Genomic DNA, 14,213 nt, shown 5'->3' on the forward strand with positions numbered 1-14,213 from the left:
TTGTATCTGCTTTTAAACTGTCCTAGAAAAGAAGTCCAATCCCACAAAATAAATTACAGGAAGATAATACAGCAAAGCTCCAGTGGTTCTGTTATAAGTCTGAGCGGCATATGCATTGTGCACTGCTGTAATGTCACACTTTCTGTAGCTGTTAACACTGCGACACAGAAACAATGCGCCACACTACACCTGTACATAAATATCATATCAATATCGCTTTCATTAAAATAAAAACAGCTAAACATGCAGATTCTGGGGCGGGAAGACATCTTACCTTTATAGTCACAGCTGTGGCTTTGATGAAATCATTGACAGAAACTTTAATGTCATCTGGGGGAAAACAGAGAAAGAAGACAAAATGTAGATGAACATAACAACTTGTGCACAGAAATCATAACATATTTTGGTTTCCAATAAAGCACAAATACACTAAACTGCTGTAGATTAAAGGGACACTGAACCATTTTTTTCTATCTGATTCGGATAGAGCATGCAAATTTTAAGCAACTTTCTAATTTACTCCTATTATCAAATTCTTTTCATTTTCTTGTTATCTTTATTGAAAAGGAAAAAATGTAAGTTTAGATGCCGTCCCATTTTTGGTGAACACACTGTGTTGTTCTTGCTGATTGGTGGGTAAATTCACCTACAATAAACAAGTGCTTTCCATGGTGCTGAACCAAAAAAAATAGCTTACATGCCTTATTTTTCAAATAAAGAAAGCAAGAGAACGAATTAAAAATGATAATAGGAGTAAATAAGAAAGTTTTTTTTTTTAAATTGCATGCTCTATCTGAATCACAAAAGAAAAAATTTGGGTTCAGTGTCCCTTTAAGTAAAATGTGTGGTTATGTGCCTACACCAGTCTGTGCGTGTAATTATGTGCATGTGTACATCTGTGTGTGAGTGGATTATATGCATGCATCCGTCCGTGTGTTTGTGATTATGTGCATATCTGCGTCTGTCTGGTTTAACAGTAACCAGTATTATTACTACACATAGGTACCCTCGCTCTCACAGGTGCAGGTGGTATTTGTCATACAATAGCCAGCACCAGCTAACAAAGAGCAGAAGCACAGAGAGGTTATTTTCTGCTGCTATCCCACTATGTAACTCTTTTGGTTTGTTACTTGTGTGCCTGAACCATATACCCTGCAAATCTGTCTGTTGTCCTGCTGCATATCCCACTCTGTGTAACTCTCTTTTGTTATGCCACTTGTGTACCTGTACCTACTCTGAGTAACTCACTTTTGTTATGCCACTTGTGTGCCTGTACCTACTCTGTGCAACTCCCTTTGTTATGCCACTTGTGGTGCCTGTACCTACTCTGTGCAACTCCCTTTTGTTATGCCACTTGTGACTGTACCTACTCTGTGTAACTCCTCTTTTGTTATGCCACTTGTGTTCCTGTACCTACTCTGTGTAACTCACTTTTGTTATGCCACTTGTGTGCCTGTACCTACTCTGTGTAATTCTCTTTTGTTATGCCACTTGTGCCTGTACCTACTCTGTGTAACTCCCTTTTGTTATGCCACTTGTGTACCTGTACCTCTCTGTGTAACTCACTTTTGTTATGTCAAATGTGTGCCTGTACCATATACTGCAAATCTGACTGTGTTCCTGCTGCTACCCTGCTCTGTGTTACTCTCTCTAATTATGTCACTTGTGTTCCTGTACCTATACTGCAAATCTGACTGTTGTTGCTGCTACCTGCTCTGTGTAACGCTCTCTGGTATGTCACTTGTGACTGTACTATACTACAAATATGACAGTAGTCCTTCTGCTATCCTACTCTATAACTGTCTGGTATGTCATGTGTGTCTGTACCATATCCTGCAAATCTGTCGGTTGACTCTCTACAAATAATTGATGATAATAACAACATTTATGCTTACCTTATAAATTAATATATTTCATGGTGGTGAGAGTTACTCTTCTGCTTCTATGAGGAAGTAAAGATTTCCAAACCCAGAGAGCTCTATAAGACCCCCCCCATATCACTGGAGAACTATGCTGACGTATAGCCAAGCAACAGAGGTAGCAAAAAGTAATAAGAGCAAAATAATAGGAGCAGGGGGAAACATTTGCAAAAAATAAACCATCACCAAAAAATAAACAGGGTGGGGTCTTGCGGACTCTCACCACCATGAAATAAATAAATTTATCAGGTAAGCATAAATTATGTTTTCTTACAGGTGGTGAGAAGTCCGCGATCCATTACTCCTGGAACAAATACCCAAGCTATGGAGTCCATGAGAAATGAAAAAAAACCAAAATGTATGCTTACCTGTAAATTACTGTATTTTCTTTCAGGATTATGAGTCCACAGAGCCTTGATGTATGGGATAGAATTCCCGCCACTAGGAGGCGGAAAAGAACCCCACGACAAGAGTTTTTAATCCCTCCCACCTCCAAGCAGTTTAACCTATATCAGAGGAGAAAACATGAGACAGATAGGTAGGAAAGACAAGCAAAGGCAAAAAAAAAACCCTAAAAATTATGCTGAGACCATTGCCTGAAGGACTTTTCTACCAAAGGCTGCCTCAGAAGAAGCAAAAAAAAATCAAAATGGTAGAATTTAGTAAAAGTATGCAAGAGAGAGCAAGTAGCTGCCTTGCAAATTTGGTCAACAGAAGACTCATTACTGAAAACTCAAGAAGTGGCAACTAATCTGATGAGCAGTAATATGTTTAAAGGGACAGTATACACTCATTTTCATATAACTCCATGTAATAGACACTATTATAAAGAATAAGATGCACAGATACTGACATAAAAATCCAGTATAAACTGTTTAAAAACTTACTCAGTTTAGCTCTGTTGAAAAGGTAGCTGGAAAGCCCACTGCAAGTGGGAAATAAGACACTCCCCCGCCCTTCTTTTGCATATGAAAAAGACCATTTACACAAACAGGAGCAAGTTGGAGAAGGTAGATGACGGTATTCACATAAAACTTTGGGGCTTGGTTAGGAGTCTGAAAATCAGAGCAATGTTATTTAAAAAGAAGCAAAACTATACATTTAAAAAAAAAAAAAAAAACTTTATGGGCTTATATAAAATAGATCATCTACAAAACATTTATGCAAAGAAAAAATGAGTGTATAATGTCCCTTTAAGTGGAGGTTGTCCCACCTCCAAGTAAGCTTTATGGATCAAAAGTTTCAACTAAGAAGAAAAGAAACGGCAGAAGCTTTCTGCCCTCTTTTGGAACCAGAAAAACATAAATTATGCTCACCTGATAATTTAATTTTCTTCAGTAGGAAAGAGTCCAAAACCGCATTCATTACTTTTTGGAAATAAGAACCTGGCCACCAGGAAACGGCAAAGACACCCCCAGCCAAGGCTTAAATACTCCTCCCCCTTCCCTCTCATCCCCCATCATTCTGCCGAGGAACAAGAAACAGTAGAAGAAATATTAGGGTGAAAGGTGCCAGAAGAATACAACTAAGACGCCCCACATACAAAAACAGGCAGGGGGCTGTGACTTCCCCACAGAAGAAAATGAAATTATCAGGTAAGAATAATTTTTGTTTTTCTTCCTAATGGGAAAGAGTCCACAGACGCATTCATTACTTTTGGGAAAACCATACCCAAGCTAAAGAGGACACTGAATGCCAAAACGGGAGTGTATAATAGGTGGCCCATTCTGAGAGCACCAAGCCTGAAACCACTACCCACAAAAACACCACTTCGTCAGAAGCCAAGAAAACTTTAAAAAGGTAAGGCCCCAAAGAAAACGGACAAGCCGATGGTCCAGAAGCCTAGCTAGAGACCTCAAAATCGGACTCAACTGAGACAACAGTCATCTAGGGGACACCGTCACCCAACAGTCGGTCCCTCACCGCTCACCCCTCACTAAAAAGAGGGGAACACCAGCCTAAAACCCCCAAAGGATAAGGCAAGGAAGAACCGAAGGGAAACCGAAAGGTCACCACGAAATCCATAAAAGGGAAAATCCCCTATAGCGAGCCCAGCTCAGAACAGACAAAGGGAGGCTACGCCCAGACCAAACAGAAACCAGAGGTTTAGGACCGGGCATCTAAACAGAGAAACCCTTCTCTCGACATCATGCAAAGCACCGAAAGACAACTGAAGACGGAAGTCCTCACATCGGGTAGAACTAAGAATACTAAAGTATTCAGACAAAAAACAGAATTTATGTTTACCTGATAAATTACTTTCTCCAACGGTGTGTCCCGGTCCACGGCGTCATCCTTACTTGTGGGATATTCTCTTCCCCAACAGGAAATGGCAAAGAGCCCAGCAAAGCTGGTCACATGATCCCTCCTAGGCTCGCCTACCCCAGTCATTCGACCGACGTTAAGGAGGAATATTTGCATAGGAGAAACCATATGATACGTGGTGACTGTAGTTAAAGAAAATAAATTATCAGACCTGATTAAAAAACCAGGGCGGGCCGTGGACGGACACACCGTTGGAGAAAGTAATTTATCAGGTAAACATAAATTCTGTTTTCTCCAACATAGGTGTGTCCGGTCCACGGCGTCATCCTTACTTGTGGGAACCAATACCAAAGCTTTAGGACAGGATGAAGGGAGGGAGCAAATCAGTCACCTAATGGAAGGCACCACGGCTTGCAAAACCTTTCTCCCAAAAATAGCCTCAGAAGAAGCAACGTATCAAACTTGTAAAATTTGGTAAAAGTGTGCAGTGAAGACCAAGTCGCTGCCCTACACATCTGATCAACAGAAGCCTCGTTCTTGAAGGCCCATGTGGAAGCCACAGCCCTAGTGGAATGAGCTGTGATTCTTTCAGGAGGCCTGCCGTCCGGCAGTCTCGTAAGCCAATCTGATGAGCTTTTAATCCAAAAAGAGAGAGAGGTAGAAGTTGCTTTTTGACCTCTCCTTTTACCAGAATAAACAACAAACAAGGAAGATTTTGTCTAAAATCCTTCGTAGCATCTAAATAGAATTTTAGAGCGCGGACAACATCCAAATTGTGCAACAAACGTTCCTTCTTCGAAACTGGTTTCGGACACAAAGAAGGCACGACTATCTCCTCGTTAATGTTTTTGTTAGAAACAACTTTTGGAAGAAAAACCAGGTTTAGTACGTAAAACCACCTTATTGCATGGAACACCAGATAAGGAGGAGAACACTGCAGAGCAGATAATTCTGAAACTTTCTAAGCAGAAGAAATTGCAACCAAAAACAAAACTTTCCAAGATAATAACTTAATATCAACGGAATGTAAGGGTTCAAACGGAACCCCCTGAAGAACTGAAAGAACTAAGTTGAGACTCCAAGGAGGAGTCAAAGGTTTGTAAACAGGCTTGATTCTAACCAGAGCCTGAACAAGGCTTGAACATCTGGCACAGCTGCCAGTTTTTTGTAAAGTAACACAGACAAAGCAGAAATCTGTCCCTTCAAGGAACTTGCAGATAATCCTTTCTCCAATCCTTCTTGAAGAAAGGATAGAATCTTAGGAATCTTTACCTTGTCCCAGGGAATCCTTTAGATTCACACCAACAAATATTTTTTCCATATTTTGTGGTAAATTTTTCTAGTTACAGGCTTTCTGGCCTGAACAAGAGTATCAATAACAGAACCTGAGAACCCTCGTTTGATAAGTCAAGCGTTCAATCTCCAAGCAGTCAGCTGGAGTGAGACCAGATTCGGATGTTCGAACGGACCTTGAACAAGAAGGTCTCGTCTCAAAGGTAGCTTCCATGGTGGAGCCGATGACATATTCACCAGATCTGCATACCAAGTCCTGCGTGGCCACGCAGGAGCTATCAAGATCACCGACGCCCTCTCCTGATTGATCCTGGCTACCAGCCTGGGGATGAGAGGAAAGGCGGAATACATAAGCTAGTTTGAAGGTCCAAGGTGCTACTAGTGCATCTACTAGAGTCGCCTTGGGATCCCTGGATCTGGACCCGTAGCAAGGAACCTTGAAGTTCTGACGAGAGGCCATCAGATCCATGTTCTGGAATGCCCCACAGTTGAGTAATTTGGGCAAAGATTTCCGGATGGAGTTCCCACTCCCCCGGATGTAATGTCTGACGACTCAGAAAATCTGCTTCCCAATTTTCCACTCCTGGGATGTGGATTGCAGACAGATGGCAGGAGTGAGTCTCCGCCCATTGAATGATTTTGGTCACTTCTTCCATCGCCAGGGAACTCCTTGTTCCCCCCTGATGGTTGATGTACGCAACAGTCGTCATGTTGTCTGATTGAAACCGATGAAACTTGGCCTTTGCTAGCTGAGGCCAAGCCTTGAGAGCATTGAATATCGCTCTCAGTTTCCAGAATATTTATCGTAGAAGAGATTCTTCCCGAGACCAAAGACCCTGAGCTTTCAGGGATCCCCAGACCGCGCCCAGCCCATCAGACTGGCGTCGGTCGTGACAATGACCCACTCCGGTCCTGCGGAAGGTCATCCCTTGTGACAGGTTGTCCAGGGACAGCCACCAACGGAGTGAGTCTCTGGTCCTCGATTTACTTGTATCTTCGGAGACAAGACTGTATAGTCCCCATTCCACTGACTGAGCATGCACAGTTGTAATGGTCTTAGATGAATGCGCGCAAAAGGAACTATGTCCATTGCCGCTACCATCAAACCTATTACTTCCATGCACTGCGCTATGGAAGGAAGGAAGGAATGAAGTGTTTGACAAGAGTTTAGAAGTTTTGTTTTTCTGGCTTCTGTCAGAAAAATCCTCATTTCTAAGGAGTCTATTATTGTTCCCAAGAAGGGAACCCTTGTCGACGGAGATAGAGAACTCTTTTCCACGTTCACTTTCCATCCGTGAGATCTGAGAAAGGCCAGGACTATGTCCGTGTGAGCCTTTGCTTGAGGAAGGGACGACGCTTGAATCAGAATGTCGTCCAAGTAAGGTACTACTGCAATGCCCCTTGGTCTTAGCACCGCTAGAAGGGACCCTAGTACCTTGTGAAAATCCTTGGAGCAGTGGCTAATCCGAAAGGAAGCGCCACGAACTGGTAATGCTTGTCCAGGAATGCGAACCTTAGGAACCGATGATGTTCCTTGTGGATAGGAATATGTAGATACGCATCCTTTAAATCCACCGTGGTCATGAATTGAACCTTCCTGGATGGAAGGAAGAATTGTTCGAATGGTTTCCATTTTGAACGATGGAACTTGAGAAACTTGTTAAGATCTTGAGATCTAAGATTGGTCTGAACGTTCCCTCTTTTTGGGAACTATGAACAGATTGGAGTAGAACCCATCCCTTGTTCTCCTAATGGAACAGGATGAATCACTCCCATTTTTAACAGGTCTTCTACACAATGTAAGAATGCCTGTCTTTATGTGGTCTGAAGACAATTGAGACCTGTGGAACCTCCCCCTTGGGGAAGCCCCTTGAATTCCAGAAGATAACCTTGGGAGACTATTTCTAGTGCCCAAGGATCCAGAACATCTCTTGCCCAAGCCTGAGCGAAGAGAGAGAGTCTGCCCCCCACCAGATCCGGTCCCGGATCGGGGGCCAACATTTCATGCTGTCTTGGTAGCAGTGGCAGGTTTCTTGGCCTGCTTTCCCCTTGTTCCAGCCTTGCATTGGTCTCCAGGCTGGCTTGGCTTGAGAAGTATTACCCTCTTGCTTAGAGGACGTAGCACTTGGGCTGGTCCGTTTCTACGAAAGGGACGAAAATTAGGTTTATTTTTGGCCTTGAAAGACCTATCCTGAGGAAGGGCGTGGCCCTTACCCCCAGTGATATCAGAGATAATCTCTTTCAAGTCAGGGCCAAACAGCGTTTTCCCCTTGAAAGGAATGTTAAGGAGTTTGTTCTTGGAAGATGCATCCGCTGACCAAGATTTCAACCAAAGCGCTCTACGCGCCACAATAGCAAACCCAAATTCTTCGCCGCTAACCTAGCCAATTGCAAAGTGGCGTCTAGGGTGAAAGAATTAGCCAATTTGAGAGCACGGATTCTGTCCATAATCTCCTCATAAGGAGGAGAATCACTATCGATCGCCTTTACTAGCTCATCGAACCAGAAACGCGGCTGTAGTGACAGGGACAATGCATGAAATTGGTTGTAGAAGGTAACCTTGCTGAACAAACATCTTTTTAAGCAAACCTTCTAATTTTTTATCCATAGGATCTTTGAAAGCACAACTATCTTCTATGGGTATAGTGTGCGTTGTTTAAAGTAGAAACCGCTCCCTCGACCTTGGGGACAGTCTGCCATAAGTCCTTTCTAGGGTCGACCATAGGAAACAATTTTTTAAATATGGGGGGAGGGACGAAAGGTATACCGGGCCTTTCCCATTCTTTATTTACAATGTCCGCCACCCGCTTGGGTATAGGAAAAGCTTCTGGGAGCCCCCGGTCCTCTAGGAACTTGTCCATTTTACATAGTTTCTCTGGGATGATCAAATTCTCACAATCATCCAGAGTGGATAATACCTCCTTAAGCAGAGGTTCCAACTTAAATTTAAATGTAATCACATCGGGTTCAGCTTGTTGAGAATTTTTCCCTGAATCTGAAATTTCTCCCTCAGACAAAACCTCCCTGGCCCCCTCAGACTGGTGTAGGGGCATTTCAGAACCATTATCATCAGCGTCCTCATGCTCTTCAGTATCTAAAACAGAGCAGCTGCTTACGCTGATAAGTGGGCATTTTGGCTAAAATGTTTTTGATAGAATTATCCATTACAGCCGTTAATTGTTGCATAGTAAGGAGTATTGGCGCGCTAGATGTACTAGGGGCCTCCTGAGTGGGCAAGACTCGTGTATACGAAGGAGGGAATGATGCAGTACCATGCTTACTCCCCTCACTTGAGGAATCATCTTGGGCATCATTTTCAGTGTCACATAAATCACATTTATTTAAATGAGAAGGAACCTTGGCTTCCCCACATTCAGAACACAGTCTATCTGGTAGTTCAGACATGTTAAACAGGCATAAACTTGATAACAAAGTACAAAAAACGTTTTAAAATAAAACCGTTACTGTCACTTAAATTTTAAACTGAACACACTTTATTACTGCAATTGCGAAAAAGTATGAAGGAATTGTTCAAAATTCACCAAAATTTCACCACAGTGTCTTAAAGCCTTAAAAGTATTGCACACCAAATTTGGAAGCTTTAACCCTTAAAATAACGGAACCGGAGCCGTTTTTAACTTTAACCCCTTTACAGTCCCTGGTATCTGCTTTGCTGAGACCCAACCAAGCCCAAAGGGGAATACGATACCAAATGACGCCTTCAGAAAGTCTTTTCTATGTATCAGAGCTCCTCACACATGCGACTGCATGTCATGCTTCTCAAAAACAAGTGCGCAATACCGGCGCGAAAATGAGGCTCTGCCTATGATTAGGGAAAGCCCCTAGAGAATAAGGTGTCCTAAAACATGCCTGCCAATATTAATTAACAAAAATACCAGATAAAATGATTCCTCAAGGCTAAATATGTGTAATATATGAATCGATTTAGCCCAGAAAATGTCTACAGTCTTAATAAGCCCTTGTGAAGCCCTTATTTACTGTCTGAATAAAAATGGCTTACCGGATCCCATGGAAAATGACAGCTTCCAGCATTACATCGTCTTGTTAGAATGTGTCATACCTCAAGCAGCAAAAGACTGCTCACTGTTCCCCCAACTGAAGTTAATTCCTCTCAACAGTCCTGTGTGGAACAGCCATGGATTTTAGTAACGGTTGCTAAAATCATTTTCCTCATACAAACAGAAATCTTCATCTCTTTTCTGTTTCAGAGTAAATAGTACATACCAGCACTATTTTAAAATAACAAACTCTTGATTGAATAATAAAAACTACAGTTAAACACTAAAAAACTCTAAGCCATCTCCGTGGAGATGTTGCCTGTACAACGGCAAAGAGAATGACTGGGGTAGGCGGAGCCTAGGAGGATCATGTGACCAGCTTTGCTGGGCTCTTGCCATTTCCTGTTGGGGAAGAGAATATCCCACAAGTAAGGATGACGCCGTGGACCGGACACACCTATGTTGGAGAAAAGAACGTGTAACAGACCCGGAAGAACACAAAGCCATCATCAGGATGGCACAGAAGAATACTTGCTGAAAAGTAAAAAGTGGCAAACAAGAGAAAGATTGCAAAAGAAAACTCCCAGACAGAGGGCACTCTCTAGGCCAGTGCTTTCCAAACTGTGTGTCGGGACACACTAGTGTGTCGGCGGCAGTGTGTTGGTGTGTCCCTGCTTCAGCACCAATTTTTTTTTAAATTTTTTTTTGGTTTCTGACTTTCCACCTGCCTGCTACGCATATCACATGGTTGACACGTGGTTGACACGTGATTGATACCTAGGGGGTCACAGATCATCTTAACCTATTGGTGCAGCTCAGTGGGAACTGAAACTATTCCCATTGGCGGCACATTGGCTCCTGACTGCACACGTAGTCTCCTTAATAGACTCGTGACTGCATGTGTAGTCAGTGAGTGGCACAGCAGTGTGTTTGCAGCGCGGGCAGTAGTCAATCGGACTCACAGAGCTCTTAGGGTGGCAGCTTAACGCTGAGCTGAAGTCAGTGGGTTTTTTTCTGCAGCTAGCTCCCAGTAGTGCATTGCTGCTCCTGATATATGGATAGGAAGGGGAAGCTTAAAAATGCTTGATGATGAAATGCGAGAGTCTTTAGCTAATATTCCACCAAATATTCAGAAATTGTGTTCATCCCATCAACTTCATTCATCCCATTAAAATAGTAAGTAGCTATAGTGGTATTATACTTTTTTTTAATTCTTGCACATAGATACGTAATGTTACTTGTAAATACATTTGTTATTATATCATTTATGTATGTGTCCGTATCTCTTAAAACAAGTTAGTTTAACCTTCCTGTTTGCCAGTACAACTGAATTACTGTGTCGCGAAATGATGTAGTCTAAAAAGTGTGTCGCCAACATGAAAAGTTTGTAAAGCTCTGCTCTAGGCAATCGAAGCCGCCAGACCTACACACAGGGCTCCAAAAGGGGAAGCACATAGGGGAAGCACATAACCTCAACGAGGCCCACTGCACCCCCAAGAGAGAGAGGTTACACACAGAACTCGAAGGTGTATGGTAACCCTGAACCTTCTGCTTGCAAGCCCAGGGAGCTAGCTAATATGCCAACCTAGAGCCTGAAGATGACAACGCATCTCAGAACCCACTCCCAGCCGGGCCAGCCCAACCATCGGCTTGCCCCCCTGAAACAGGAGAACAGAAGAAACCCCAACACTAGCTCAAAAATGAGCGGAAAAATGGCCACAGCCATCCCAACAGAGCACGGGTGCCAACCCAACTCCTTAGAAACAGACAACAAGGCCGTAGACCCAAAGGAATCAAACAAAAAGCCCACCGTAGTCTCGACACAGAGCCAGAAAGAATCCGGATGGAACGTGACAACCCAGAGAGAGAGAGAAACACCCCTCTCTGAAGGTTAACACTCAGTACCAAACTCCTGAATCCAGGAGAATTCATAAGAAAAGGACCACACCTCCATAAGAAGGAGAATAAGCCCCCTACCCTAAGGGGATGGGCAAAAAAAAAGGCAGAGCAGCTGCCACAAGACACAAAGCCACAGGCTACAGGAAGAGATCAATCTCAAATGCAAATGAACGTGGAAGGAATCCTCTTAAACAATTAGCTTGCTAACATACATCAATGTGCAATAGCTGCAACAGAGCCACTGCAACGTATTCGCCTGCATAGCAGTGAATCCATAACCGACCATAAAGGCGTAACTCAAGCCTAATGAGCATCGGCACTCAAAAAACCTGGGCTACCGTGACCAGTCAATTAGTCTAGTAAAAGCACATAGCCCAAGTTCCCAGAACTGGAGAACCCCGGACCAGCCCTAGAGCCAAAAAGTCTGGCAACAACTCCACAAGGGAAAACACTGAGCGAAGCTTTAGCAACCGTAAGCACCAAGGAGAAAACAGGTCCGAGCCCCCAACTGTTTAAACAACAAAACCCGACAACCTAACCCCCCGTCTGAGATAAAAAACCAGACCACAGGGAGATAATGCAATATCAGATCAACCCGGATAACGAGAGAACTCGCAAGTCCCAACCAAGGAAGAGACCACCCTTGCCAAAATCCAATGCTCCATAGCCCATAGACTCTCAAACAGCCGCAGGACAACAACCAAGGGGACAACCCCAGGCCAAAATCACTCGAGCAAAGGCTGGTCTCCGCATCACTTCCATACAATCAGAGGATCATAGAGAGAAAAAGATGCACAGCATCCCCAGCACCGATCAGAGCCCAAGGCGACCAAACCCAGTATCCCTAACAGGGAACGACCATATCACGGAGGGGAAAGGAAGACCAAAAGGTCTCATAAAAACAGCTAGCCAGTACACAGCAGTGATGTGCAGTCACTAGAAGCAGGTGAGGCAGTGCTTCACCTCTCATATGGGCAAAAATATATTTTTTTTTATTGGCTTTAAAAAAAAATTGTAATTTTTTTTTCCCAGCATTTTTTTTCTCACAGCTATATGTTGTGCAATGAAGAGGCACAAGCAGGTCTGCCCACCATTACACAACATGCTGCGCCATCTACTGGATGCAAGTGGTTAAGATCATTGCATGGCCCATTAACTGCTTATTTGAGGCAGTCCTATTTGGGCTGAACCAATCCAGCGAGAGGCATTAGTAAGTGGAACATAGGGTTGGGGCTGGATGTTAAATCATAAAAACAAAACAAAAACGGAAAAAAACAACTTTCATATATTTTGTTGCTGTCCTGTGAACCAGCTAGCTTTGCTAAAGTGAAAAAGAGAGTTCTGTTCTTCCCCTCTAAGTGCAGTGGAATGTGCCACTGTCACTTCCTGAATCCTTACAGAGCAGGAAGAGAGGCACAGAGAGCAGTGTTTCACCCACATCTTATTAAAGTAAGATTTTACTGATAGGGATTTGTTAGTGAAAATGATAATTTAATGAATGTGGTTTAGTGTTTGTTTACTCTTTTACAGCAGGGTCGTTTTTGTATTTTGTTTACTCAAACTTTACACCCACTAATTTAGCAGCTTGCCTCTGTACTTCACACTAAATTATAGACTAATTTTCTGAACCCTCTGTAGCTCTGCTGTTTTATTACTTTAAAATGCAGTGGTCCCTCCCCCCCCCTTGTGTGTGTGTGTGTGTGTGTCTCTCTCTCTATCTATCCATCTCTCTCCTTATGTGTTGTTCTCCCCCATGGTCTCTTTCTCTCTCTGTCTCTCTTCCTCCCCCTCTGACTCTCATCCCTTAGTAATGAAAGAATCTATAAGCAATAATTTGCAGCATTAAAGTAAAAAGTATGTTTTAAACATATTTTAATGGGCATGGCTTTCTAGATCTCATAATTAGAGCAAGCATTGTGTTATCTGGCAAGAGTTTCAGTTACAATCCTTTAGACTAAAATCAGATGTTTACTAAGTTGACCAGTTTTCCAAGACACCATTTAAAGGGACATGAAAACCCATATGAAACCCATATGCAAATTTAAATAACTTTCCAATTTACATCTAATATCTAATTGTCTTCATTCTTTTGATATCCTTTGTTGAAAATCATATCTAAATATGCTCAGTAGCTGCTGATTGGTGGCTGCACATAGATACCTCATGTGATTGGCTCACCCATGTGCATTGCTATTTCTTCAACAAAGGATATCTAAAGAATGAAGGTGTATCCTGCCACTGCCTCACCAGCCTCTGACGTCACTGCACGTCACTGGTACACAGTCAATGTGCAATAGCTACAGCTGGTCACAGTCTGCAACCCATCTGCTGCAAGGCAGCTGAACTACCCAATAAACTACTAGCTGCTGAGAACTAAGTCCAGAAAGGACAATTCCCAGGGCCTCAAAGAAAAAAGGCGCAAAAAACCCTCCAACCCTCCACTACATGGGAAGGAGCTCTAGGATCTGACAACCCAGACACAAGAGCTACCAGACCGAACTAAACCCGAACAGGACCAGCCTGCAATCCGGTCCTAACCGTCAAGCCGCATAAATCCTTCCTCAAGGGGAAGAAGGAAACAGACAGGACATCCTATCAGATCAAAATAAAATACAAGGCAACCCGTAGGTTAACACCCCAAGAAGAAACAGGCCTAACCGCAGGACCAGCTAAATGGAGCCCTGATTTTCCAAAAACTGGGAAATATCTCAATACATGGACAAACAGGAGATGACATCATATCCACATGTCTAATGAGATGTGACATTCAAAGAGCAGACTGAGAATTCCTGTATCCAATAAGGATAGGGTCGTTCAT

The 14,213-nt window shown here is 43.0% G+C and overlaps 1 protein-coding gene across 1 annotated transcript in view; it reads right to left on the reverse strand.

The window, feature by feature from the left end:
* Window positions 1-274: 274 nt before the first annotated feature.
* Window positions 275-14,213, reverse strand: part of LOC128643927 (pyruvate dehydrogenase protein X component, mitochondrial-like) — a gene marked incomplete at its 3' end in the record, with an annotated part of 39,997 nt that continues 26,058 nt past the window's right edge. The window contains exon 3 of the mRNA XM_053696694.1: window positions 275-330. Coding sequence (XP_053552669.1) covers window positions 275-330 — 56 coding nt within the window. The remainder of the gene's footprint in view (window positions 331-14,213) is intronic.

This window comes from Bombina bombina, unplaced genomic scaffold, assembly GCF_027579735.1.
Source record: "Bombina bombina isolate aBomBom1 unplaced genomic scaffold, aBomBom1.pri scaffold_1809, whole genome shotgun sequence".
Classification (NCBI taxonomy): domain Eukaryota; kingdom Metazoa; phylum Chordata; class Amphibia; order Anura; family Bombinatoridae; genus Bombina; species Bombina bombina.